The sequence below is a fragment of the Dermacentor variabilis genome, chromosome 3, assembly GCF_050947875.1.
Source record: "Dermacentor variabilis isolate Ectoservices chromosome 3, ASM5094787v1, whole genome shotgun sequence".
Lineage (NCBI taxonomy): Eukaryota > Metazoa > Arthropoda > Arachnida > Ixodida > Ixodidae > Dermacentor > Dermacentor variabilis.
In genome coordinates this window covers 227422618-227448211 of record NC_134570.1, presented here as the reverse complement: position 1 = coordinate 227448211, position 25594 = coordinate 227422618, and the positions used below count along the sequence as shown (strand labels likewise).

The following is a 25594-nucleotide window of genomic DNA, read 5'->3' as shown; positions in this document are numbered from 1 at the left end:
TGCGTCACGACATTGGGATGACGTTACTGAAGTGATGAGGATGGTAAATCGACAGCATGACGACGATGGCATGACAAGAGTCAGATGTCAAAAAATGACACGACACCATGGGGACAACGGTACGACAACGAATCCATGATGCCGATTGTATGGCGAAGACACACTGACGACGATGGTATGACAACGGCATGAGAAGAATGAGATGAACACGAATGTATGATGAGAATGATGTGAAGATGAGTGTATCACGAAGCCTGTATGAAGGCAATTGCTTGATTACGATGGCGTGAAGACGACGACGTTACGAGTGTTGGATGACCCAGCTGGTGTTACGAAGACGAAATGACAACAAACGCATCATAGACTGATGACGACGCAATGACGACTATGGCATGGCAGTGGCAGCGTAATCACGATTGAATGATGTCATCATAATTACATTAAAGTGATGAAGGATGGACGTCGTTGGAACGGTGAATGCACTGTGACGGTACTAAAGTTATGAGTACTAAAGTGGCTGGCGGTACTAAATTTATGACGATCGTAGAACGACAGGGTGACGACGGCCGTGGTATGACTATGACGAAATTGCGAGAGTCTGATGACGAAGTTCCACTGACGACGACGGAAAGAGTGCGACGGCAGCACGATGATGGTTTGACAACGAATGCATGACGGCGACTGTATGACAACGACGTAATCACCACAATGGCATGACAGCGTTATGAGAACTATTGGATGACAAGTGCACGAAGGTAATGGCCTGACGACTGTATCATGAAGCCTCAATTACTATGATGGCGTGGCGACGATGGTATGACGAGAGTCATATGACGAATATCGAGTGACGATAGTGGAACTATCATTACGGCATTACGACGGTAGTATGGGAACTAATGCGTGAGGACTGTATAACGACGATGACGTGACGAATACGGCATGAGGAGAATAGAATGGCAAATCTGGAATGTCAACGGTACAGCGACGGCATCAGGACCACGAGGACATATCTAGTGGCTCAAGTTATTAGACAATTGGGCCGCTAGGTCGGCTTGGACAGTATGACGATGACGGCATGATGATTATCACATCGGAAATGGTAACGATAGAACGACCATGACGTCATCACAACCACGAGTTATCTAACTAACTTGGGCCACCAGGTATGGCCGCACAAGTTGGTAGATAATTTGGGCCTCTGGGTCGGCGTAAGAGCCTAGATAGATAGATGCACCCAAAATAGCTCAACTGGGCAAATGCAGCTAATTGCATTAAAAGAGTGCAGAAAACAAGCGCATGAGCTTGCATGAAAACTCATTAGTGGTTCAAAATACAAGAACGAATCTAAGCCTATCTGAAAATTTTGAATAGCTGCAACTGATTTTTATCCAGAATTTGTTGAGCCTTTTCAGATGAACAAGACCTTAACACGAGTGAATTCGATTTCTGGTAAAAGCATTCGGATTCACTGAGCAACTTTTTTTATGTTTACAGTGCTGAAAGACATCGTATCGACCTTGGAATGTTGCTGTTAGGATGACATATCGCCTCTTGGTAGCCTGTCATGTGTATAGCACGCCTGCTTAATGCAGGGCACAGCTTTTGTTATCGGAAATTCATGACACACAGACAAGTTGATAACCTTGACCGATTATGTTCGGTATTGAGCTTTAAATCTACCTGTCCACCAACTAGGCCGATTGCAATGTTTGCTTGTGCAGGGCGTCTAGAAGTGTGCGAGCTGCTCCTTGAGAGGTCTGCAGACGGGTCCCTGACCGACCGGGCAGGGGCAACACCCTTGCACTACGCCTGCTCCTCCTCCTCTGAGCGCGCGGGCTTGCTGGTTGCACTGTTGTTGTCACATAACCACGGGGCCGAGAATATGGACGTGGCCTTGCAGGGCGCTGGCCTTTCTGGCAACATGGCAGCGCTGCGTGCCCTAAGTTGCTATGAAATGCACCCAGAAGCTGTAGGTAAGTGGATATGAGCAGCACTTTGCAAAGGCCCTCTGACATGCGAAGCACTGCGTGAAGAAGCGAGCTGACAAAGGGTGAGGCGCACAATAGGACATGGCTAGCCTAACGACAGGTCATGCGATAAAAAGGAATGGCAGTTCTGCCAGAAGGCACTGTATTGAAAGCAAGGTTTGGCATTGCGCTCGCGATCCTGACGCGGTTTTCTAATAACGCGCGGAGGCGACCTTTTAAATCACTTCTGCTGCTACGCTGCCGGAACAGCGCCCTGGCAGACGTGTCACAAATGTCGCGTCACCGGTGTCGCACATCGTTGGCGTTGTTTGTCAGCACCCAGTGAAATGATTAGATGGCTTTAACGTGACGCTTACTGCACGTTTCGCTCGAACCTTTTGTGGTAAACGCATCGCTGTTCAAGAACAGCTCCAGTGTGTGTGTGCATGGCGCTCGTGCCAGCAGTGGAGGCCACAACTTCAGAACAGTAATAAGTCAGTGAGTGACGAAGAAGTAAAACATTGCACCAGTGGCAATGCTAAAAAGCATTGGGGTGGCCCTATAGCGAGAGGTTCGCACAACCTAAGATCACTGTAGCTGCCGAACAGTTAAACGCCGTTAAGAAGCACATATTGCAAAATGTTGGGTTTAAATATAGGACGGGTGAGCGTTATTGTGCGTAAAATTTCAAGGCGTATGCTCAGTTTTCTCATTTTCATCAAAGGTTTTGCTTACGGTTTGAAGACCGTCCTTGTTACTAGCACAACTGAGCGTGGATTTATTTATTTATTTATTTATTTTTATTTATTTATAATTTATTTATTTATTTATTTACTTGTACCCTCGAGGTGCAGTTGTACATTGCAGAGTGGAGGGGACGAACGTAGGTATGATGATTATTGACGTCCGTCACTAGTTTGTGTGTCTTAGGACGAGAAAGGATGTGCAAGAAACGCTAGTAGGCAAAAATAAATATTTATTGTTCCCACAACCGATGGTCAAAGAAAAGGAAAACAAAACAAAACAGCACCACAGATCAAGCTTCACGCGCAGACAGATGTACGCGACGCTCAGTCCAGAGAAGGACAGGGAGTTAAGACAACCGGTCCCGCACCAATGTTCGGCGCTTCAAGAGTTCAAAAGACCATCTCACAGTTTTGGTCGTGACAGCTCGCATGTAGTGGCGCGGTACGGTTGCCGACGCAGAGGTGGCCTGGTTGCTGCGGTTGGAACCGCCACACGGCTGCGCTGCCATATGCGGCGCTTGCCTACGTTGAGGACACCGCTGCGATGTAACTCACGAGGAGCGCGACCGAAGGTCGACCCACGCGGGCAGCACATCGGTCAGCCTCGACCAGGAACGGCCCTTGGCAACTGCGCCCTGGCAGGAGCCGCTCAGCAGGCCTCGTCCTTGGTCCCAGAACAGGCCTCCGCACCTGGCCCCTGGTCACTCCGCCACAGCAGGAACAGCGGCAGGAACTCTTCCCGAGCGTCGCACTCGATCTGCTGTTGTTGCAGCCTGTCACATGTGTGGCTCCTACCCACGATGGGGGATAGCCAAGAAATGGGTGGATTATGCCAAATTAATATGGAGCATAAATTTCCTAATACCTGTGTAATTAGCATTGAATAGCATAGAATTACCTGTTAAAATAAAGTCAGGAAGGTCATATGGAATGAGTAATAATTAATTAAAGTAAAAAAAAAGATGAATTGAGCAGGTCATTCATTTAAATTCTGAGTAGAGAGCGGCGTTCGATCTAGCTTTGCGCTTAGGAATTGCGTTCCGCCGTTCTGGCTTCTCCTTCTTTGGGGGCTTAGGTCAAGTATCGGATGGTATTTTCTTTGCTCAGCTTGTAATTTCAGATTACCTTTTTATTTTTTTCTGATGTGTTTTTGTGTTAGCCATGCTTGATGTCTGTAGCTACGGGGCTTCCCCGTGGTCAGCCTCGGTAGCTCCTCAGGAGCTGCCGCTTAAGTTTTTTCTTCGCAGTGGAGCCGGCACTGTTCCTGTGGCCATGGTGCCGACCGGCGGCGGTACGATCAATATGAAAAAAAACAAAAAAAAAGATTCAGGGCGAATTGCAGAAGGCCTCACCCAACTTTCGACAGATCACAGAGGTCAGCGCTGTGTATGTCGTCTATCGCTGTCCTGGTCCTTTGCGCTGTACGTTATTTTTGCACAGAGGTCCGTCAGTTTGGCAGAGGTGGTATACTATGCTGCTCACCAGACTACACCTGTGTCAAAGAACTGCTGAGTTGTTCCACATTCGCTTCCCATCCGGTGAGCTGTTTCGTACCGCCACATCTCTCATGCTATGCTCTAGAGGCATTGTACGAAGGGTGGACGTCACTTCAACCCCTGAAGAGATTTTAGAAATGTTCTCGGTGGCTGGAGTCATCTCCGTTTACCGGTGCAGTCGAGTGATTGACAATAAGAAGATACCAACAGAGTCAGTCATAGTTGCATGTGCTGGGACGATGCGGCCAACAGAAATTAAGGTCTGGCCCCTAATTTACAAGGTAGAAGCTCTAGCTCCACGCATTCTACAATTTAACAAATGTTGGCGATTCAGTCACAGTGTCAGGGGCTGCCGATCTGCACCCCGCTGCCGTGCTTTTCGAGACAGCCACAATTGTAGTGATTGTTCCTACAAAGAAGAAAAATGTCTCTGTGGTAGTGGTCATCTCGCCAACTACTCAAATTTTCCTGCAAGATCACAGGAAATGCAAATTATAGATGTAATTGAAAGGAGCCGTTGCTCACGCCGTGATACTGTTGTTGAGGTCCAGGGGAGGTCTAAGGGATATGCAGGAGCCAGTCAGCAAATGGTTGCAGACTCAGCCCTTTCCAATTCTTTGGCAACAGTGGTCGAAAAGGCGTTGTCAAAAGCTACGGAACGATTAACGTCAAACCTGTCGGAGACTCTAGCTCAAGTATTGACATCACGAATGATTCAGGTTTTTAGTCCTTTAGCGAGTTCTAATGCTAGCTCGCAGATTATTACACAGACCCTAACATCAAGTGCTGAACAACTAATGCATCCTTTATCAGTTATTGTACAAGACACAGACAATGCGAGGCCATCAACTTCAACTCAGCAGACCAAAAACGGATGCTTCTCTAGATCAGTATCGGAAAACAACCAGGATGTAGAAATTGACCTTCGCATGCTTAAACGCACAAAATCATCATCATCATCATCAGCCTGGTTATGCCGACTGCAGGACAAAGGCCCCTCCTATACTTCTCCAACAACCCCGGTCATGTACTAATTGTGGCCATGTCGTCCCTGCAAACTTCTTAATCTCATCCGCCCACCTAACTTTCTGCCGCCCCCTGCTACGCCTCCCTTCCCTTGGAATCCAGACCGTAACCCTTAATGACCATCAGTTATATTCCGTCCTCATTACATGTCCTGCGCATGCCCATTTCTTTTTCTTGATTTCAACTAAGATGTTATTAACTCGCATTTGTTGCCTCACCCAACCTGCTCTTTTCTTATCCCTTAACGTTGCACCCATCATTATTCTTTCCATAGCTCGTTGCGTCCTCAATTTAAGTAGAGCCCTTTTCGTAAGCCTCCAAGTTTCTGCCCCGTAGGTGAGTACTGGTAAGACACAGCTGTTACACACTTTTCTCTTGAGGGATAACGGCAACCTGCTGTTCATGGTCTGAGAATGCCTGCCAAACGCACCCTAGCCCATTCTTATTCTTCTGATTATTTTAGTCTCATGATCCGGATCCGCGGTCACTACCTGCCCTAAGTAGATGTATTCCCTTGCCATTCCGAGTGCCTCGCTACCTATCGTAAACTGCTGTTCTCTTCCAAGACTGTTAAACATTACTTTAGTTTTCTGCAGATTAATTTTTAGACCCACTATTCTGCTTTCCTGCTGCAGGTCGGTGAGCATGCATTTTAATTGGTCCCCTGAGTTACTCAGCAAGGCAATATCATCAGCGAATCGCTAATTACTAAGGTATTCTCCATTAACTCTTATTCCCAATTCTTCCCAATCCAGGTCTCTGAATACCTCCTGTAAACACGCTGTGAATAGCATTGGAGAGACCGTATCTCCCTCCCTGACGCCTTTCTTTATTGGGATTTTGTTACTTTCTTTATGGAGTACTACGGTGGCTGTGGAGCCGCTATAGATATTTTTCAGTATTTTTACATACAGCTCGTCTACACCCTGATTCTGTAATCCCTCCATGACTGCTGAGGTTTCGACTGAATCAAACGCTTACTCGTAATCAATGAAAGCTATATATAAGGGTTGGTTATATTCCGCACATTTCTCTATTACCTGATTGATAGTGTCAATATGGTCTATTGTTGAGTAGCCATTACGGAATCCTGTCTGGTCCTTTGTTTGACAGAAGTCTAAGGTGTTCCGGATTCTATTTGTGATTACCTTAGTAAATACTTTGTAGGCAACGGACAGTAAGCTGATCGGTCTATAATTTTTCAAGTCTCTGGCGTCCCCTTTTTTATGGATTAGGATTATGTTAGCGTTCTTCCAAGAGTCCGGTACGCTCGAGGTCATGAGGCATTGCGTATACAGGGTGGCCAGTTTCTCTAGAACAGTCTGCCCACCATCCTTCAACAAATCTGCTGTTACCTGATCCTCCCCAGCTGCCTTGTTTAATTGCCTTCTTTAAAGAAAGCTCCCAAGGCTTTCTTTAATTCTTCCGGCATTGCTTATGGGATGTCAAATTGCTCTAGACTATTCTCTCTTCCATTATCGTCGTGGGTGCCACTAGTACTGTATAAATCTCTATAGAACTCCTCAACCACTTGAACTATCTCAGCCATATTAGTAATGATATTGCCGGCTTTGTCTCTTAACGCATACATCTTATTCTTGCCAATTCCTAGTTTTTTCTTCACTGCTTCTAGACTTTCTCCGTTTCTGAGAGCATATTCAATTCTATCCATATTATAAGCTGTCTTACGCTTGTTATTAACTTCGAAAGTTCTGCCAGTTCTATTCTAGCTGTAGTGTTAGAGGCTTTCATATATTGGCGTTTCTTGATCAGATCTTTTGTCTCCTGCGATAGCTTACTGGTGTCCTGTCTAACGGAGTTACCACCGACTTCTATTGTGCACTCCTTAATGATGCCCATGAGATTGTCATTCAGTGTTTCAACACTAAGGTCCTCTTCCTGAGTTAAAGCCGAATACCTGTTCTGTAGCTTGATCTGGAAGTCGTCTATTTTCCCTCTCGCTGCAAACTCATTGATCCGCTTCTTATGTACCAGTTTATTCCGTTCCCTCCTCAAGTCTAGGCTAATTCGAGTTCTTACTATCCAGTGGTCACTGCAGCGCACCTTGCCGTGGACGTCCACATCTTGTATTATGCCATGGTTAGCGCATAGTATAAGGTCTATTTCATTTCTAGTCTCGTCATTTGGGCTCCTCCACGTCCACTTTCGGTTATCCCGCTTGCGGAAGACTGTATCCATTATCCGCATATTCTGCTCTGCAAAGTCTACTAATAGGTAACTCTCCCCTGCTATTCCTAGTGTCTATGCCATATTCCCCCACTGACTTCTCTCCCGCCTGCTTCTTGCCTGCCTTGGCATTGAGGTCGCCCATCAGTATAGTGTATATTGTTTTGACGTTACCCATCGCCGATTCCACGTCTTCATAGAAGCTTTCGCCTTCCAGGTCATCATAACTGGACGTAGGGGCGTAGACCTGTACGACCTTCAATTTGTACCTGTTATTAAGCTTCACAATAAGACCTGCCACCCTCTCGTTAATGCTATAGAGTTCTTGTATGTTACCAGCTATATTCTTATTAATCAGAAATCCGACTCCTAGTTCTCGTCTCTCCGCTAAGCCCCGGTAGCACAGAACGTGCCCGCTTTTTAGCACTGTATATGCTTCATTTGTCCTCGTAACTTCACTTCATATCCCATTCACTTTCCTCCATTAGCACTGCTAGACTCGCCTCACTAGATAACGTTCTAGCATTTAACGTTGCCAGGTTCAGATTCCAATGGCGGCCTGTCCGGATCCAGGGATTCTTAGCACCCTCTGCTGCGTCACAGGTCTGACCGCCACCGTGGTCAGTTGCTTCGCAGCTGCTGGAGACTGAGGGCCGGGGTGTGATTGTTGTATTCATATAGGATGTTGTGGCCAAGTACTTCGCCAGGGTGGCCAATCCTGCCCTGGTGAGGGAGTGCGTTACCGGTTCTGTTCACCGGGATCAAGCCGTACTCCAGGCCTGTATATGCAATTTTATCAACACGCGGATTTGTTTTTTTTTTAATCCGGTGGAAAATTGCGCGGCATCGGGATTCAAACCACGGTCCTCTTGCACGCGAGGCGGATGTTCTACCTCTACGCCATTGCTGCAACCTGCAAGGCACAAGATCACCTAATGATAATTCATCGATTTCTGTCCCGCACTCAGAAACCAAAGTTTGTGAAAGATAGTCTTTCCAAATCAGATTCTAATCCTAACTCTTCCAGCTCTGACCCTCAATCAAAACCCACAAAGTGCGGCAACGACAGTCTTTCGAAGACAGATTTTTTGAAAGACAGTATTTTAGAGCAAGCGGTTCCTAAAGTAGGCATTAATACATCATAGGTTATTTAAAGGTATTAAAGTGAAACTGCCTGTTCCAATATTTCTGCAGCTACTAATTTAATATATTGTCACGTAGTGGTGACGTTTAAGAACACAGTAGCACCACTGTGAGCGACAAAACTAAATTTTATTGGGCGAACCTGTGCCCACAAAACAGGCTACATTTATAGCACAACGATAGCGGCGAACACAGTCGGCGATCGGCGAAAATCTGGTCAGCGGGTCAAGCGCGTCGGCTTTTATACAACAGTCGTCGAATGTTCCAGACTAATCGTTGGGACCCGTGTGCCTTCCACAAAGTTCTACACCATTCGCGTCACGCGATGAAATCTGATAGCACAAGGTTCGGCGACAACAGACAACGGGATAGAAGCATCGATAACTTTCCAGAAACTTCGGATGCATGCAGGCGCGTCCCGCGCTGTGCGATAACATTTGTTAGGTGGCGAAACGTGGTCGCCCGATAAAGATAAGTACGCGTGTCAATACCCCCCTCTTAAAAAGCATCGACCCGATGCTGCATACAAATGAAAGTAAAGAAAACACCCGAAGCGAAGAAAACAACAAAACAAAATAAGGAAGTTCGTCAGCGTGCGTAAAAGGGTTTCAGACGCACCACGTGGACCACTTCAGATCGTGCGCGGCGCCGCTGTGAATGCGAAATTCCGTCTGGCACGACCTCATAGTCCAGTGCGCCAATACGTCGAATGACCTTGTAGGGTCCGAAATAGCTGCGCAATAGTTTCTCACTCAGTCCTCGTCGGCGTATCGGGGTCCAAACCCAAACACGGTCGCCGGGTTGATACTCGACGAAGCGTCGTCGGAGGTTGTAGTGTCGGCTGTCGGTCCTCTGTTGGTTCTTGATCCGTAGGCGGGCGAGCTATCGGGCTTCTTCGGCGCGCTGGAGATAGCTAGCGACGTCAACATTCTCTTCGTCAGTGACGTGGGGCAGCATGGCGTCGAGCGTCGTCGTCGGGTTCCTGCCGTAAACCAGCTTAAACGGCGTGATCTGTGTTGTTTCTTGCACCGCCGTGTTGTACGCAAAGGTTACGTACGGCAGGACCGCGTCCCACGTCTTGTGTTCGACGTCGACGTACATTGCTAGCATGTTGGCGAGGGTCTTGTTCAGGCGCTCCGTGAGACCATTCGTCTGCGGATGGTAGGCAGTTGCCCCCCTGTGGCTTGTCTGGCTGTACTGCAGAATCGCTTGGACGAGCTCTGCTGTGAAAGCCGTTCCTCTGTCGGTGATGAGCACTTCTGGGGCACCATGTCGCAGCAGGATGTTCTCGACGAAAAATTTCGCCACTTCGGCTGCGCTGCCTTTTGGTAGAGCTTTAGTTTCAGCAAAGCGGGTGAGATAGTCCGTCGCCCCGACGATCCACTTATTCCCGGATGTTGACATCGGAAACGGCCCCAACAAATCCATCCCAATCTGCTGGAATGGTCGGCGAGGAGGTTCGATCGGCTGTAGTAATCCTGCTGGCCTTGTCGGTGGTGTCTTGCGTCGTTGACAGTCTCGGCATGTCTTGACGTAACGGGCGACATCGGCGGTTAGGTGCCGCCAGTAATACTTTTCTTGTATCCTCGATATCGTCCGGGAGAAACCGAGGTGCCCAGCGGTCGGATCGTCATGTAGAGCGTGCACTACTTCTGGACGCAGCGCCGACGGAACAACAGGAAGATAGTTGGCGCGGACTGGTGAGAAGTTCTTCTTCACGAGTAGGTTGTTTTGAAGCGTGAACGAAGATAATCCACGCTTGAATGCCCTAGGGACAACGTCAGTGTGCCTTCCAAATACTCGACTAGAGCTTTTAGCTCCGTGTCCCCTCGTTGTTGTTCGGCGAAGTCTTCCGCGCTTATTATACCAAGGAAGGCGTCGTCATCCTCGTCATCTTGCGGCGGCGGGTCAATAAGGGCGCGTGATAGGCAATCGGCATCTGAGTGTTTTCGTCCGGACTTGTAGGTTACAGTGATGTCGTATTCTTGTAGTCTGAGGCTCCACCGTGCCAGCCGTCCTGAAGGGTCCTTTAAGTTAGCTAGCCAACACAACGCGAGATGGTCGCTGACCACTTTGAATGGCCTGCCATAGAGGTAAGGGCGAAATTTCGCTGTAGCCCAAACGATGGCGAGGCATTCCTTTTCGGTTGTAGAATAATTGTCTTCCGCTTTTGACAACGACCGGCTAGCGTAAGCTATCACGTGTTCATGTCCATCTGTTCTCTGGACTAGGACGGCACCGAGGCCTAGGCTACTGGCGTCAGTGTGGATTTCGGTATCGGCGTGCTCGTCGAAGTGCGCAAGTACGGGCGGCGACTGCATACGTCGTTTTAGTTCTTGAAATGCGTTGGCCTGCGGCGTTTCCCACTTGAACTCGACGTCACATTTAGTTAGCTGTGTCAGCGGCTCAGTGATGCGCGAAAAGTCCTTGACAAATCGCCTGTAGTAGGCACACATGCCAAGAAATCTACGCACTGCCTTCTTGTCGGTGGGCTGCGGGAACTTTGCGATGGCAGCTGTCTTCTGCGGGTCAGGGCAGACTCCAGACTTGATGACGTGGCCTAGGAACAGAAGCTCATCGTAAGCGAAGCGTCACTTTTCTGGCTTCAGAGTGAGCCCTGATGACTTGATGGCCTCTAGTACTGTGGCAAGCCGCCTAAGGTGATCGTCGAAATTTCCGGCGAATACAACGACCTCATCCAAGTAAACGAGACAGGTCTGCCACTTCAATCCTGCTAAAACCGTGTCCATCACGTGCTGGAACGTTGCAGGCGCCGAGCACAGTCCAAATGGCATAACCTTGAACTCAAAGAGCTCGTCTGGCGTGATGAAGGCGGTCGTTTCGCGATCCCTTTCGTCGACTTCTATTTGCCAGTAGCCAGATTTGAGGTCCATCGATGAGAAGTATTTAGCATTGCAGAGCCGATCCAATGCATCGTCTATCCGTGGGAGGGGGTATACGTCTTTCTTCGTGATTTTGTTCAGTCGACGATAATCGACACAGAAACGTAGGGTTCCGTCCTTTTTCTTCACTAAAACAACTGGAGACGCCCACGGGCTTTTCGACGGCTGGATGATGTCGTAGCGTAGCATTTCGTCGACTTGTTGTCTTATAGCTTCGCGTTCTCGCATCGAAACTCGGTAAGGGCTCTGGCGGAGTGGTCGAGCGCACTCTTCGATTATTATGCGATGCTTTGCGATTGGTGTCTGTCGAATCTTCGATGACGTCGAAAAGCACTTTGTATCGTCGAAGCAGACTTCTGAGCTGTTACCGCTTAATCACGGGGAGACTTGGATTTATGTCGAAGTCTGGCTCGGGAACTACGGTCGTCGGGGTGGATGCGACAGAATCCGAGAGGACAAACGCATTGCTGGTTTCCAGAATTTCCTCAATGTATGCGATCGTCGTGCCCTTGTTCATGTGCTTGAACTCCTGGCTGAAGTTTGTCAGTAACACTTTCGTGTTTCCTCCATGCAGTCGAGCGATCCCTCTTGCGACGCATATTTCACGGTCAAGCAGTAGACGTTGGTCGCCTTCGATGACGCCTTCTACGTCAGCGGGTATTTTGGTGCCGACCGAAATAACAATGCTGGAGCGAGGCGGGATGCTTACTTGATCTTCGAGAACACTCAAGGTGTGGTGACTACGAAGGCTCTCCAGCGGTATCGCTTTATCTTCCGACAGCGTTATTGACTTCGACTTCAGATCGATGATTGCGCCGTGTTGGTTCAGGAAGTCCATACCTAGAATGACGTCTCGTGAACACTGTTGGAGGATAACGAAGGTGGCAGGGTAAGTCCGGTCATGAATGGTTATTCTTGCCGTGCAGATTCCAGTCGGCGTAATCAGGTGTCCTCCAGCGGTGCGAATTTGAGGGCCTTCCCATGCAGTCTTAACCTTCTTCAACTGGGCGGCGATGTGTCCACTCATGACGGAGTAATCAGCACCGGTGTCTACTAAGGCTGTAACTGCGTGGCCGTCGAGAAGCACGTCGAGGTCGGTGGTTCTTTGTCTGGCGTTGCAGTTAGGTCTTGGCGTCGGATCATGGCTGCGTCGTGTTGAACTGAAATTGGAACGTCAAGTCATCTTTCGTCGGTGTAGTCTTGGCTTGCTGACTTCGTCGGGACGGCGGCGTGTCGTCATTAGGTCGTCGAGATGGTTTCTTCATCGACTTCGTCGGCGGCGGAGGATCTTCGTCAGTTCCACGAACAGCAACCGCACCTCCATCGGTTGCTGCTTTTAGTTTTCCGGATATGGGCTCCCTGGCCGGCCCCGGGCTGGGCCAGTGTATGGTCGGCGCTGCGGCGACAGGTAGCGGCCTAGTGATGGCGAACGGGATGGTCGTCGAGGACTCCAGTGAGTGGCGGCGAGGTAGTCGGCGATTTCACATGGGCGCTCCCCAAGCTGTGGACGCGGCGCGTTGACGGCGAACCCTCTCAGTCCCAGGTCGCGGTATGGGCATCGGCGGTACACATGGCCAGCTTCTCCGCAGTGATAGCAGAGCGGGCGGTGGTCGGGGGCTCGCCAAATGTCCGTCTTCCTCGCGTAGGTGCGCTGGGCTACGTATTGGCGCGCTGGCAGGGGCGGCGGCGGCGGACGACGGAATTGCGGCGTTGCAGGACCCTGGCGCGGTCGCGCAGGGGGGCCTTGACGGCGGGCGACGGCAGCGGCGTAGGTCATTGCTTCCGGCTGCAGTGATTCTGGTTCCACCTCAGGAACTCCAAGGGATTGGTGCACCACTTCTTTCACGATGTCGGCGATCGAGGCCACTTGAGGCTGCGACGAAGGCAAGACCTTGCGCAGTTCTTCGCGCACAATGGCCCTGATGGTCTCGCGCAGATCGTCCGTGGGCAGTGATTGAATTCCTGCGTAGTGGGTAGAGCTTGTACAGCGGTTGAATTGCCGGTTCCGCATTTCGAGTGTCTTCTCGATGCTGGTTGCCTCGCGAAGGAACTCTTCTACGGTCTTCGGTGGGCTTCGTACCATTGCGGCGAAAAGTTCTTCCTTCACACCACGCATGAGAAGGCGGACTTTCTTCTCTTCTGGCATATCCGGGTTGGCGTGGCGGAAGAGACGGTTCATTTCTTCCGTGAAGATGGCAACGTTCTCGTTCGGTAGCTGCACTCGGGCGTCCAGCATGGCTTCGGCCCTTTCCTTGCGCACGACGCTTGTAAAGGTGCGCAGGAAGCCGCTACGGAAGAGGTCCCATGTCGTTAAGGTCGAATCCCGGTTTTTAAACCACATTCTGGCGGCATCTTTTAAGGCAAAGTATACATGCTGCAGCTTGTCGTCGGAGTCCCAGTTGTTAAAACTCGCAATTCGCTCGTAGGTCTCCAGCCAGGATTCTGGGTCTTCAGTCGCTGCTCCATGGAAGGTCGGTGGGTCCCGAGGTTGTTGTAGGATAACGGGGGACGCTGGGGCAGCCATTGCTGTTGTTTTGACCACGATCTTTTTTGTCGACTCAGCTAGCAGTCCGTGCTCTGGGGGCAGGCCTTGCAGTCTGCGGCTAGCACGCTGGTCTTGGGCGATGTTGGTTTTGTCCTCGGGCTTCGGGCTTGGATCGCGGCTTTGCGGGGGCGTTCGGTACATGAACGCACAAGCACCTCCACCAAATGTCATGTAGTGGTGACGTTGAAGAACACAGTACTACCACTGTGAACGACAAAACTAAATTTTATTGGGCGAACCTGTGCACACAAAACAGGCTACACTTATAGCACAACGATAGCGGCGAACACAGTCGGCGATCGTCGAAAATCTGGTCAGCGGGTCAAGCGCGTCGGCTTTTATACAACAGTCGTCGAATGTTCCAGACTAATCGTTGGGACCCGCGTGCCTTCCACAACGTTCTACACCATTCGCGTCACGCGATGAAATCTGATAGCAGAAGGTTCGGCGACAACAGACAACGGGATAGAAGCATCGATAACTTTCCAGAAACTTCGGATGCATGCAGGCGCGTCCCGCGCTGTGCGATAACATTTGTTATGTGGCGAAACGTGGTCGCCCGATAAAGATAAGTATGCGTGTCAATATGTTTGTTCACAACTTTCTCCCGACATTATTCTTTTGCAGTAAACTTGGCTCTCCAATGGCCAAGATTTTCATATGAAAAATTATCGTTTATTTTGATTGGACTGTCCATTGAGAGGCGGAGGACTTGTTTTCTTGATAACAAGTAAAATATGCCACAAAGTAAAACTTGCCTACCATTATATGTTTACAGAGTGTGAGATACTAGCAATAAATGTAACTATTTCTGGTTGTTCCCCATTTTCCTTAGTTAATACATATTTTCCCACAAGCGTGCATGACACTCGTTTCCTCGATACCGTTGTCAAATCTTGTAGCAAAGAAATTATGATAGCCGGAGACTTTAATTCGCACCATGTGTCTTGAGGTTTCAAAACGTCATGTGGAAAGCGATTGTCGGACTGGACAATTAATCAAAATTTTTGTTCCTTAAACACGAAGTCAGCTACCTTTATTCAGGGTCTTTCTAAATCGGCATTGGATCTAACATTTGCCACTTCAGGAATTTCCCTAACTTCCTGGTCTACTGTGGACTCAGCCTCAAATAGTGACCGTCTACCTATTAGGTTTGATATTGTTTGCCCTGTTATTCGCCTGGAGTCTCCGACGCGTAATTTTGTCAATTACCAGAAATTTCAGAGTATCTTCAAAATGGTCCTCAATTCACAGAAAACGGTACCCAATGACATCAAAGCCATGAGGCTTAGTGCTGGAGTAAAAGGTTCCTTTAAAAAGTCCCAATTTAATGTTAACATAAGCAAAAGTACTACCTCTCCTTGGTGGAATTCGGATTGCACGCGGGATTACAGAAGACGAAAAGCCGCGTGAAAGAAATTACTTACAATCAGTGTCCGAGTAACTGGAGTAACCGCAGTGTCCGAGTAACTGGAGTGATAAATTCAGAGCTGCTGCGCTCAAGAGAACAGTATCGAATGCCAAACACGAGTATGACGAAAAACATTCTCTCTAAAATTCCTCTCTAAGCCCAGCAAGAAAAGAAGCTCTGTTCAGATTCCTTCGATATAGAAAATTCATACCGACACCACTGAATACTGAATCGATAATTCTTTCACCACGCGAGTTATCTGCTTCTTTAGAATTCACAGGAAAGGGCTTAACGCAACGCTTAACATCACGTTTGCCGAATGGGCCAAAAAGGCCTCCCATCGCCGATGACTTCGTGGAAGTCACAGTGTCAGACTTTTCTAATGTCCTTAGATCTCTGCCAGCTTCAGCTCCAGGTCCTGACGGCATTTCCAATGCCATGCTAAAATTGTTGTTTGAAATGTCTTCTGATGACATTCTGAACACAGTCAATTATTCTCTAAAAAATGCTTGGATTCCACCAGAATGGAGGACAGCCAAAATTATTCCGCTGCTGAAAAAACAAGGAGCTGGCTATAACCTTGACAACATTAGGCCTCTCTCTCTCTTACGTCAAATATGGTAAAAATAATTGAAAGAGTTTTATATGATCGTATGATGGATCATATATCTCAAAATTCGTTACTGAGCCCAAGTCAAATAGGTTTCCGGCGCGGTCTCTTCATTTGGTGTGCACATGCAGATTTGGAAATCCGCATCAAACTTGCTCAGCATAGGAAAGAAGTTAGTGCTTTAGTGACTCTTGACGTAGCAAAAGCTTATCACAGCGTTGAGTACTCTCTACTGCTGGACAGATTACAGTCCTACAATTTTGCGAGATGTATAACGGCATGGATTTTTGAATTTCTAAGAAACAGAAAATGTCATTGTTTTCAAAACGGCTTTTCTTCAAGAAAGTTTGATCAGACAAGAGGGGTGCCCCAGGGAGCTTCTCTGTCTCATATCCTATTTAACCTGTTGATGAGTTCAGCACCACTGCATCAGGATGTGAATCTGTATTTATATGCAAATGACATTGCATTTTTCGCGACATCTAGAGACATCAATTCCCTTCACCTGTCTTTGCAAACGTACCTCTCTGCTCTACAGACGTGGCTTCACAATCTGCACCTGTCACTAAACGTAAACAAGAGTGCAGTCCTTGTTTTTCCGCTTTTCGGGCCGTTACACTTATCATTAGTATATGAACAGTGAACCATTCTTCAGATAGAGTCGCTTAAATACTTGGGTATCATATATGACGGTCACAACGTGCGCGATATCCTGTGTTGTTTACCGGATGTTTTTCCGAAATGAACGATACTCGTGGGTCAGCGTTCCTCTTGTCTTAAATTGTCCCTTGTGGTTCGTGCTGTTCACTTTCATGTATGGACGTACCAGCTTACCCACATTGCTACTGTACAACAGAAGAGATGGGCAAAATGCGAGATTGCGATAGGTGTAGTAAAACCTGGTTAGCTAGCAGGCTAGGTGACTATTTGAAGTCACCCCGTTTGGATGGTGATGTCTATAATAATAATAGCTAATATATGTGTGCGACCTTCGAGAATTACAGCCCTATTTCCAGCGAAGCTGTTTGTTTCGAATTGCTGGAGCAAAAGTTTCAGTTTCTTGTAATTATATCGCATAGTTTAAACAGCTGCCCATATATATATGACTGTTCCGTTTGAAAACTTGCTCACATGTAATGCTTCGGAGGAATTGTTGTTGGGAATTTATAGAAAAGCTGGTAATTCATCAACAGACACGTTACTTTGCCATAACATATACTGAGGTGTCCTCCTTCCCTGCCCCCCATCACTTCCGTTGTATTTGATATCGGTTGTGTTCGCAGTTCTCCCAGGTCAAGGGGATGAATTCTTTGTTCGCAAAACACATTCATAAAGTTCCGGTTCGCTTGCATTTGTAATTTACAGCAAATGTCATAATTAGTCCCCTATCTTTGAAGTTTACCTACATATTGCCCATAATGTGCCCTTTATTTTCGTCACATTTAAACAATAAACAAAATTTCTGGTTTAGTTCAACGAGGGAATCGCTGAGAAGAAGTCGGAACGTGTTATGGCGCCTGAAGATAAGCAAAGAAATAGGGCGCCTTAGTGATTATTCGCAACGGTACCAACCGGACCAGGAACGTAAAAAGTTTGTCGCACATTGCAGTTACTATGTCTCCGCTCCCCTTTCCACAAAATATGAACGTGTTGTAACCTACAATTGTGACGGCACATTGGGAAGCATAACTGATAGCGGCCGTATCACACGGTATAACACTTGAATAAGAATTTTTCTACAAAGGCTGTGTGTGATACAACCGCATTTGACTTCGCGGTTTCCATAGCATGCCACCAATTTTCGCTATATTTACTCTTGGTGGTTCTTATAGTGCTGCCAGGGCTGCGGGCTCAATTCTTCCCAGGTCGTTAGACGCGTTCATAACACTTTAGTGTGCTTGCATACGTAATAGCTTGCGAAAGTCCCAATTACCTATTTATTTTGAACTTCACCTACACATTACCCATTACCTTGTCCTTACAGTCGCCAAACATAACGAGGCTGCCTCCTTTTGTTCAGTGAGGACAGCAGAGGATACTAATGTGCTGCGCATGAAAAAAGTAAAAAGAAACGTTCCACCCGGTGAAGATAGATGACCAGCGAAGCTGTTGAAAACCACCACTGCTGAGGGCGCAATGCTTTATGGCTTTAGAGTAGTGGTAGTAGTGCTATGTTAGAGTAACGGTAGGAATGGGAGCAATCGTAATTTTGTCAGCACACTGCGGCCCATAGCGGTGCTGCAACGACACGGAAATCAGTTGCGAGGCTGGTTATCTTATGTATGAAAGGCTAGGGACGTCACACGCCACGTCGCAAGCTGTCGTCACCGCGGCAGGTTGCGCAGCAGTAGTAGCTACCGGGACACGTTTGCGGGGAGCGCTGCGTGCTTCGCATTGCTATCACGAGCGCTTTGTCATCGATTGTGTGGTTCGGGCGCTTTTTTTTTTTTTTTAGCTTGTTCTTTATTGAGAGGTATGCTTTTCTGTATGTTGTGTGCGTGATGTTCTATGTTTCTGTCCCTTCCTTTTTGAAGAGTAGGCAGGCGCTTCCAGTGGCATTTGCCAACCTGCTCCTCGCTTCCCCTTTCCTGTCAAGTGTTTGTGTTTTGAAATCAAAACAAAGAATGTATAAACTGTTCGCTGCAATTTTCTGAGTGCTTGTAGCCAGTGCCTCACGGGTATATGCGCCATTGCATTTTCTGTTTGATTACGGGTCTAGGATGCCATTGATAATGACAGTTTTCGGCATGCTGTTCTGTATGTTGTATGCGTGATTCCAAAAAAAATGTAAGCACTGTTCGCTTCCTGTTTCTGAGTGCTTGTAGGCTCTGCCTTACGGGGTTGTAAGCCATTGACGATTAAAGTTTTTGTTCAGGAGAACAAAAATACACGAAATCCTAGCCATATACACGTTCGCTGTAATAATAATATTAATAATAATAATAATATTTATTGTTGCCATCTTACAATAATTGTATATCAGAAGGCAGGCCCGTCAAAGCCAAGAAAGTGGCTTGCCTGACTTGGCCTGTCATGTCGGCAAACGCAGACAAAATGGCAACATGCACAGAAATGGAAAGCTGGTGAAGCTTATCACAACAAAATGAAACACAAACTCAGCTGAAATCAGTGACAAAAGAAATACAAGAAACAAGAAAAGAGAATATGTAGTATTATACATATCTTACAGTGCCTTCAACAATTTTTTCAAGTTTCGTTTCGTTGTTGCAGTAAATATATGATCAGGAAAATTGAATATTCTTGGGACATAAGCATACCGACTAGCTTTATCAAATCTTGTGTTGCAGTGCAGTACTATAAAACGGAATGTTTTCCGCAGAGCACGGGGAGCAATATATTCCTGTTTGAAATCAGGGTTCCAAAAGTGTCTTGCCACAACCGTTTGATTGAACAAAGTTTTAAATGACGGAAGACCCAGATGTATAAATAAGTTTACATTGCCGGCTGAGGAAGAGTTATACGCAATGGACTTCAACATATTTTTTAGAATTCTGTCAATTCGACACAGCCACCGGGATGAGCAAAACCCGAACAATCTAATGCCATAACGTAACAGAGTGTCTGCTAAGGCGTGCATGATAGTGATTTTTACAGGCATCGGAACAATGGATTTAATGCTAAAAAGGTGCGATGAAACACTTCTGAGCCTGCCGCAAAGATATGTCATGTCATCATACCATGAGAGGTCGCTGTCAAAGAAAACACCAAAGTATTTAATGGAGTTTACATATTCTACGGGGGCACACTGACACGATTGGCAAGTACGACAGTGCAGAAACAATGGTAAATTTGTAACAGTTGTTTTAAGTGGATTTCTAAAACATAACATTTTTATTTTTTCCTTGTTTATTGACAAACAGTTGTTAGCAAACCAGGTCACTGCATCGTACACACTCTCTTGAGTAACGCAACTGCTTTTGAGTAACAGATATGTTTAGTTAAAAGGACAGTATCTGCATACTGAAATATCGTACACTTCGATACAGTGGAAGAAAAATAATTTATAAATATGTTAAAAAGAAGAGGAGACAAAATAGAGCCCTGAGGCACTCCAGCTTTCAAAGGTAGTTTGTTATTGAAGAATAAGTGGTTGTCTTGAGATATCACCTGCGAGCGGCCGGACAAATAGTTTTTTAGGAATTTGTAGAATGGCCCCTGAAACCGAGCAGGTATAGTTTTTCAAGCAGGAGTTCGTGGTTCACAGTATCGAATTCTTTAGAAGTATCGAGAAACAATGCACATGCAAACATGTTTTGTTCTAAAACTGTGTTTAATTCGTCTGAAAATTCCTCGAGCAGAGCAATGGTGCCCCGTCCCGCGACAAAACCAATCTGACGGCTCTATATAACTGAAAATTTGTCTAGAAATGACGTCATGGTTTATAAGAGAAATTTTTCTATTATTTGTGACGTGATAGGCAAGATCGAAATAGGTCGGTACCTGTGCACAGTACCTTTATTTCCCCCTTTAAATAATCGAGATACAATGGTCGTTTTTAATTCCGCTGGCATTGTAGCTGTCCTTAGGAATCCATTAAGTATGACAAGAAGAATACCCGATAGCGCGTTGAAGTTTCGTTGGAGCAGAGATAGCGATATACCGTCTGTACCAGCTGGCTTATGTCGCCTAAACCCAGCAACTATTCTTGCGAATGCGTCGAATGTTATCATCGGTAAGAATGCGGAAGCCTATATGATTTTTTTCTTTTCCAGAGCGGCCAGCTGGCACCGGTGAGGCTGCTCCCGATAGGTGTGCGAAATGTTGATTGAAGATTGTGGCTGTCTGTGCAAGATCACATCGGAAAGCGTCGGCGAGCTTTGAATTGGCAGTGTCTACCGCATAGGTGGTTTATCAGCGACCGCGTCTTCGCCGGGTTTGGAATACATAATTGAAACTGACGTTGAAAGTAGCATCGTTTAGTGCATCGTATAAGGGCGACGACTTTATTCCTTGCGATTCTATAGCTAGCACTAAGCTCAGCATTGCTTGGAGTTCGCTTAAGCTGTTTCCACTGCAAATCAGGGTAGGCGATTGCATTCATGGTATCCATGGTAAGCCAGTTATGATTTCTTCACTGTTTTGTTACAATCCGAGTTCAGGCTTCTTGAAAGCTGCATATTTGCGAACAAGATTGTTCATAAATCAACACTGACGCCCCGGAAACAATCAGTAAATACCATTCGGACCTGCCAATCATCTCATCTAATTTGCGTTGATCAACAAAGGCAACACGCGTTCGCCTATCTGAGCTATTTACTTTCCAACCGTGAGATGTGTTAAAAAGACGCCTCAAGCTAAAACGACAGACTGTTGTAGGATTCATCGGACGATCTCGCCGCTGCCACCATTTGTTAGAGTTGTCGGACGATCTACGAGCTGTAGGCCGATCTCACCGCTGCCATTCAGATGTAAGATTTGGCAGTCGTAGCTATAGGAAGGAGCTTGACTTTTCGTCGGGACTTAGGAGAGCAGGATTTATTTACATTATTTACATTTGAACATGAAGATACATTTACACAGTCTATGCGTGACTCCCACCCGCCGTGGTTGCTCAGTGGCTATGGTGTTGGGCTGCTGAGCACGAGGTCGCGGGATCGAATCCCGGCCACGGCGGCCGCATTTCGATGGGGGCGAAATGCGAAAACACCCGTGTGCTTAGATTTAGGTGCACGTTAAAGAACCCCAGGTGGTCAAAATTTCCGGAGTCCTCCACTACGGCGTGCCTCATAATCAGAAAGTGGTTTTGGCACGTAAAACCCCAAATATTATTATTATGCGTGACTCCCAAATGGAGCCCGCAAGACGAACATACAGCCAACAGCTTACGAGCACAAAGCTCACGAGTACATTTCGAGCACGACAACGAGCACACTCTAGCAGCCGACAATTGCTGCTTATAAACACTCTGCTCGACGTCATAGTTCGACGTCATTGAAGATGACCCGCCCTTTTGGAGGAGGAGGAGGGCTCACACACATGCACACACACACACACATAGGTGCAATGATCCGGAGCCGACGTCAGAGGGGCTTCGTAGAAATCTGTGCCAGCCCAGGTAGCGCGCCCGGGTACCACATTGTCTTGCGTCTTGGTCGGCGCGTGGGAACGAGCCCCTGTCGGCGTTCCCGCTGCAACTCCCCCGCTCATAGCAGAACAGGGCGGCATTGTCGTGTTGCGCACAAAGCCTGCTTCGTCGAACACGGAGCCGTCCCGGGTGGCGCGACTGGGTAGCACATTGTCTGGTGTCTCGAAAAGTGCATGGGGAGGTTCCGCCAATTACCTCCCCTCAAGAACTCCCCTGAGCAGACCCCTCGCCACGTGGCTGCCGGTTATCCGCAGTTCTCTGAAGTGCGCCACCGTCCCGGCTGGATCGGAACACGAGCAGCGGGCTGAAATAGCTGCAGGCCGATCCTAACACTGTGAAGTAATGGTCTGCTAAGCGTTGCGTAATCATGCATGAATGCAGATTGTGATTAGGCGCCCGTACGGCGATGTGGTCTAAGCAATAATGCATTGTTCGCCCATTCACAACTTCTTCACGTGTGAAGGTGGTGACCATGTTTTCGAGCCCAAAAGCAGAAAGGGCAGATAAATAATCTGACACCTGAGCTTTGCATGGGCATGGTACTTCAATATTTAAATCACCGGTGAAGCGAAACACCTCCTCATAACTGAAACGCTTCATAGCAGCCTAATTCTAATATAAAGCGACTGACGCTGTTTGCAGGAGACCGGTAGATGGCTAACAAGGTGAGACCGGTCTGAAAAAAATTTACATTTAAACACAGGCATTCTGCATGAGCAAGATCTACATCAATGCATGATACTGTGTACTTTTCATTCACAAAAACTGCAATCCCACCCCTCGACGGTGTGAACGAGTGATGAATTCTCCACTGTAAACTTTTATGACAAAGAACTGCGCGCTTGATTCGGGAATATTTATTTCGGTTAGCACAAATACATTTACAAAATTTGTTGCATCTGCTGCAATATTTTTAAACTCATCCCAGTATTTACGTAGACTGCGAATATTTATATTGACCAAAGTAAAGTCTAATTCAGAATTCGGACCGAAGCTGTCCTTAAAAGCTCGAAAGCTTGGAAAATCAAGTAAAATAGACGGAGTCATATTCATTAGATTTTTTCAACATCCGTTTCATTGGTAATGCGAATGATTGGAGAGTCTTCGTCCTTCTTAGGGAAGGTTTTGCCTGCTCTCACCCAAACGAACTTGTACTTGTGTTGCTTGCCTGCGGCCCGGGCAAGCCAGAACAGATGCCAATTTGTCTTGGTTAGATTGTCATTAAAGTAGCGCTTCGGAAGCACTTTGGATTCACAGAGCTGTCGAAGTTTTCCACGAGCCTTGATGCAGTTTCTTTCATGTTTACGGTTGAGAAACGAACCAAGACTGCAGGGATAGTGTCTGTTTTGCCAGAAAGTTGGTGGACAGCAACGACGTCAGCATCAACAGAAAATTCGGGTAAATCGATTTTGTCAGCCAGATCATGCAGTATTTTCTTCAAATCTAGCTTATCGGCAACCGACAAACCCCGAATTTCCAAATTTTCCTTTCTACTGTGCTGTTCAGATTCATTTTGATCATGCAGCAATCGTTGCAAAATCTCAGCCTGAACACGGACAGTCTCATTTAGCTTCTGAATTTCTTTGTCTCTGGTCTTTGCGGCATCTTCAGACAACTTGAGCTGTTCGCGTCTGGTCTCGTACTGCTTTGACAAGAAAGTGACGGTGTCTTGAAGGTCAGAGACAGTCTTCGTCAGCTTTAAGAATTCTGCTTTCAGAAGCAACAGCGAGTCAACTTTAGCATGCAGGGCCGGTAGTACTTCTAAGCTTTTTTTACGTCCTTGATTTCAGCAACAAGAGCTAAAATAGCGTCATTATTGCCTGCCGCCTGCGCTGAATCCGAGTGGGATGAAGAAAGTTGCTTTTTGTTTACTCTGCAGGTCTTGCATACCCAGCCCTCACGTTTCGCCTGTCTCATTGTGTTAAATGTATCAGGGGCAATACCCGAGCAAGTCTGTTTGAGATTATATGAATATTTGCATTCACAACGCGCCATAATCCGTTCATCACTAGGCAGACTTTTCTGACAGGCAATACAAAGGCTGTCTTGAGACATCGCGACAGGTTATGAAAGCAACGCTTGGCAGTCGGCAGCACTTCACATACAATGAGAAGCAAAAGATTACAAAGGAAACATACCTTTGGAAGTACAGGCGATCAGTTTAACAGGCCAATGTATCAATGCCAACTGCGAAGCGGACTGGGTTGAGTGGGCGTTTTATGTTGAAACGCCGTGTCAGTGTTGCCAGAAGAGCAGGATCCAGGCGACGAAATCAGCCGAGCAGTGTCGGTAGGCGTCGATGAGCGCACCTCTGCCAATCCAGCGAGAAAAACCTTCAGCAGGCCAGGGGATCTGTGGAAGTATAGGCGATCAGTTTAACAGGCCAATGTATCGCTTCCGATAATAATAATAATAATGATAATAATAATAATAATAAAGTTGATTTGCGTGCTGCGTCGCGCAAACATGTTGCACCCGCATATTGTTGGACCACCGTCCGACCAGTTCACACGCAACGCTAAGCTCTGGGATCTGTCAATGCCTTCGGGCGATCTTTTTCTTAGTCGAACTTTTTCTTAGTCGCGTGAAGTAGGAGACAGACTTGGGTCTGCGGCAGTTTGGATGAGGTTGTGAGTTTTCTTTTTTTTGGGGGTGGGTGGGGGGAAGCAGTCTGAGTGTGTGTACGTGTGCAGCGGCAGCGCTGCAAGCGGCGGCTGGCAGAGGCAACCTCGAGGTGCTCCAGTGGCTACTGGATCACGGCGGCGCCCCCGAGTCGTCGCGCCAGCTGAGCCCCTTGATGGCGGCGGCTTGCGGTGGGCACATTAGCTGCGTGATCGCCTTGCTGGATTTCGGCGCTCAAGGCGTCGACGCGGGTGGCCGGAATGCCTTGCACTGGTGAGCACTGAACCCATCCAGACAGGCGTTTTCATTGAAAAGGTTTCTCACGTAGGAACACTTTTAAGCTATCATGGTTAACCTCTAGACATCCGTGGTCGTAAGACATGCTGATGTCTAATTTGTCACATGTGCATAGGCGTTCGCACCGGGGAGGGGGAATAAGGGGGCACTTGGTGCCTACCCCACCCACAAAAATGAGGGAAAGGCGAATTATGCATTTGCCCCTTCCCCCTTTTTTTTTTTATAAACGGCTACTCTGGATTGCACACTGGCCGATCCCACAACAGCTGAGAGCAAGTTTTCGTTTTTTTTTTTTTTTGGATACCGGCCATGCAAGTCATTCTTTTTTACGTTTATTTAGCCCCATGAGAGTGCGGACATTCCATTTCGCCGTAGCAGATGACGGTGCGGGCGGGGGGCGGGGGGCGGACACAGACGTCGTCATGTGCGCAGGAGGCCTGCCCAGACCCGCCAGAACAATTTTCACCTTGCGATGCTTACGCCAGCTCGAGTTCCTTGGCGCCATCTAGGTTACACCGATTCTGGATGCTTGTTT

At 47.4% G+C, this 25594-nt stretch overlaps 1 protein-coding gene and 1 long non-coding RNA gene across 5 annotated transcripts in view; one reads left to right on the top strand and one right to left on the bottom strand.

Annotated features, from left to right (window-relative positions):
- LOC142576680 (uncharacterized) overlaps positions 1-25594 on the top strand; it is a 516248-nt gene that overhangs the window by 209926 nt on the left and 280728 nt on the right. For all 4 annotated transcript variants that reach the window (XM_075686909.1, XM_075686911.1, XM_075686910.1 and 1 more), the window contains exons 8-9: positions 1722-1973; positions 24834-25035. In XM_075686909.1, the coding sequence (XP_075543024.1) occupies positions 1722-1973; positions 24834-25035 (454 nt within the window). The remainder of the gene's footprint in view (positions 1-1721; positions 1974-24833; positions 25036-25594) is intronic.
- The window catches only part of LOC142576681 (uncharacterized), a 28096-nt gene continuing 5428 nt past the window's right edge, over positions 2927-25594 (bottom strand). The window contains exons 2-3 of the long non-coding RNA XR_012826921.1: positions 24279-24492; positions 2927-3504 (exon numbers count right to left, since the gene is read on the bottom strand). This is a non-coding gene — a long non-coding RNA (uncharacterized LOC142576681). The remainder of the gene's footprint in view (positions 3505-24278; positions 24493-25594) is intronic.